The sequence below is a fragment of the Cibotium barometz genome, chromosome 61 (genome assembly GCF_041138505.1).
Source record: "Cibotium barometz isolate CiBa-2024 chromosome 61, ASM4113850v1, whole genome shotgun sequence".
NCBI lineage: Eukaryota > Viridiplantae > Streptophyta > Polypodiopsida > Cyatheales > Cibotiaceae > Cibotium > Cibotium barometz.
The window spans coordinates 35,580,246-35,581,863 of NC_141106.1; the positions used below are offsets into that span (position 1 = coordinate 35,580,246).

The 1,618-nt window shown below is 45.4% G+C and overlaps 1 protein-coding gene across 1 annotated transcript; it reads right to left on the reverse strand.

Moving 5' to 3' along the window:
• Positions 1-603: 603 nt before the first annotated feature.
• On the reverse strand, positions 604-1,370 carry LOC147604840 (uncharacterized protein At5g01610-like). The gene is made up of 2 exons (XM_086794551.1): positions 1,247-1,370; positions 604-1,142 (listed from the first exon to the last, which is right to left on the reverse strand). Exon 2 carries the CDS (start codon positions 1,130-1,132, stop codon positions 707-709), a length of 426 nt encoding a protein of 141 aa, XP_086650677.1. The 5' UTR covers positions 1,133-1,142; positions 1,247-1,370; the 3' UTR covers positions 604-706.
• Positions 1,371-1,618: the final 248 nt, after the last annotated feature.

Here is a 1,618-nt window from a genome sequence, read left to right on the forward strand (position 1 = left end):
AAAATGCAAACTCCAACAGATTTGGAAATGATTTGATGAAAATTTTCCATTCCCCCATTTTGAAAGGAATATTCTCATGTGAAATCCTTAAGAGGCCCCCAAAATGAGCTCAAACTTTTCCTAATGAGTCTAGTCTAGATTTCATGCTAAATGTATTAACGTGGACTTTTCACCTAGGCATGAGAGAAAATTTTGTTGTTTTTCTTACGCTGCCCCTTTTGGGAAACTCCAAAGCCCCCTAATGTGAGGTAGCTTATAAGACAACCTTGTTTAGTGTAGTCCACACCAACCTACCTCCCAAGATGAAGGTATTGGCATCTCCTTTTCAATACCCGCTCTCACATAAAAAAGAAAAAAAAGTATAAGCATTGTAATAGTAGCTCTATTCCAATCCATGCATTTGGTTTGCCGGTTGCGGAGAGATAGCATCCTTAGAACTGCCCATGTCAAAGAGGACAATGAACTTATGTCTCCTCGCAAAACGCTAGACTAGGGCTGGTGGACTCAATGATGGCTATATTATGTAGACTTGAAGGTAAAAAGAAAAAAAGCACGAGCACTATCTAACATGAAAATGTCGATTTTTTTTTTTAAAGGTAAAAGCTTGCGTTTTATGTAAAATTCACTACCCAAAAGGCATGAAGCTAGTCTAACCTAAAAGATAAAAGAGGAGTGCGCTCGAGTGCAGGATTTGGCTATAGTATGCTTACTGTCCAGCTGCAAAGGCCTCGACGGGGAAGGTTTTGGTGATGCCGGCAAAGCTCTTGAAGTGGATTTTGCCTGTGGGGGGGTCATCGACGGTGATTTCACCGACAGGCGGCCAGAGGAGGAGCTCCTTGGCTTTGACGCCTTTAAGCTTCTTGATGCGGTACTTCTCGATGTAGCCCGTGATGTGGGCGTCGTAGCTCACCAGCTTGCTCGCGAGCTTGAACTCGTGCTGCACCTCCTGCTTCTGCGTTATCCACATGTAGCCCGTCTCCTTCACGAACCCTATCTCCACCACCTCCGCCAATGGCAGCAGCCCAGTTGGCAGCCCATACTCCTCCAGCAGCGACGCCGCCTTCTTCAAGCTCTCCTCGTGCCCCGCCCACACGCTCGCCCCTTGCTTCTCCGCCTCAACTTCTTGCGCCATTGTTGATGCTCTGCAACCCAACAAAACATGTGATTCTTATCATTAATCAAGCTATGTATCTGTTAATCTAATTGATTCATTGTCCTGCGTTGTCTACTGCCTTCTTTCTCTTACCTCAAATCTCGAGGAGCAGCAGTAGATCAGAGCTTGAAGGGCACGACGTAGGCGTTAGATGTAATATGGCACTACAAGGTGTGAAGGTGACAAAAGGCAGCCGAAATGAGGAGGCCCATTCGAGGTCTCGGGCCTCGTAGGCTTCGCCAAGAGGAGGGACCACGTTCACACTCCTCCATAGCCTTCTGGCCTCACTAGTATGCGATCCCTTTTCTTGTTTGTGGCCAAGTCCTTGAGCTACTTTTTAAGAGAAGCTGATGTTGGCATATGTTGCCATAATTCACATATTAAGGCTACATGGTATTAACTAATTAATTATTATATTACTTAAGTGAGGAGGAGGATTGGGAATAATATTAGAGGCCAAAGTGT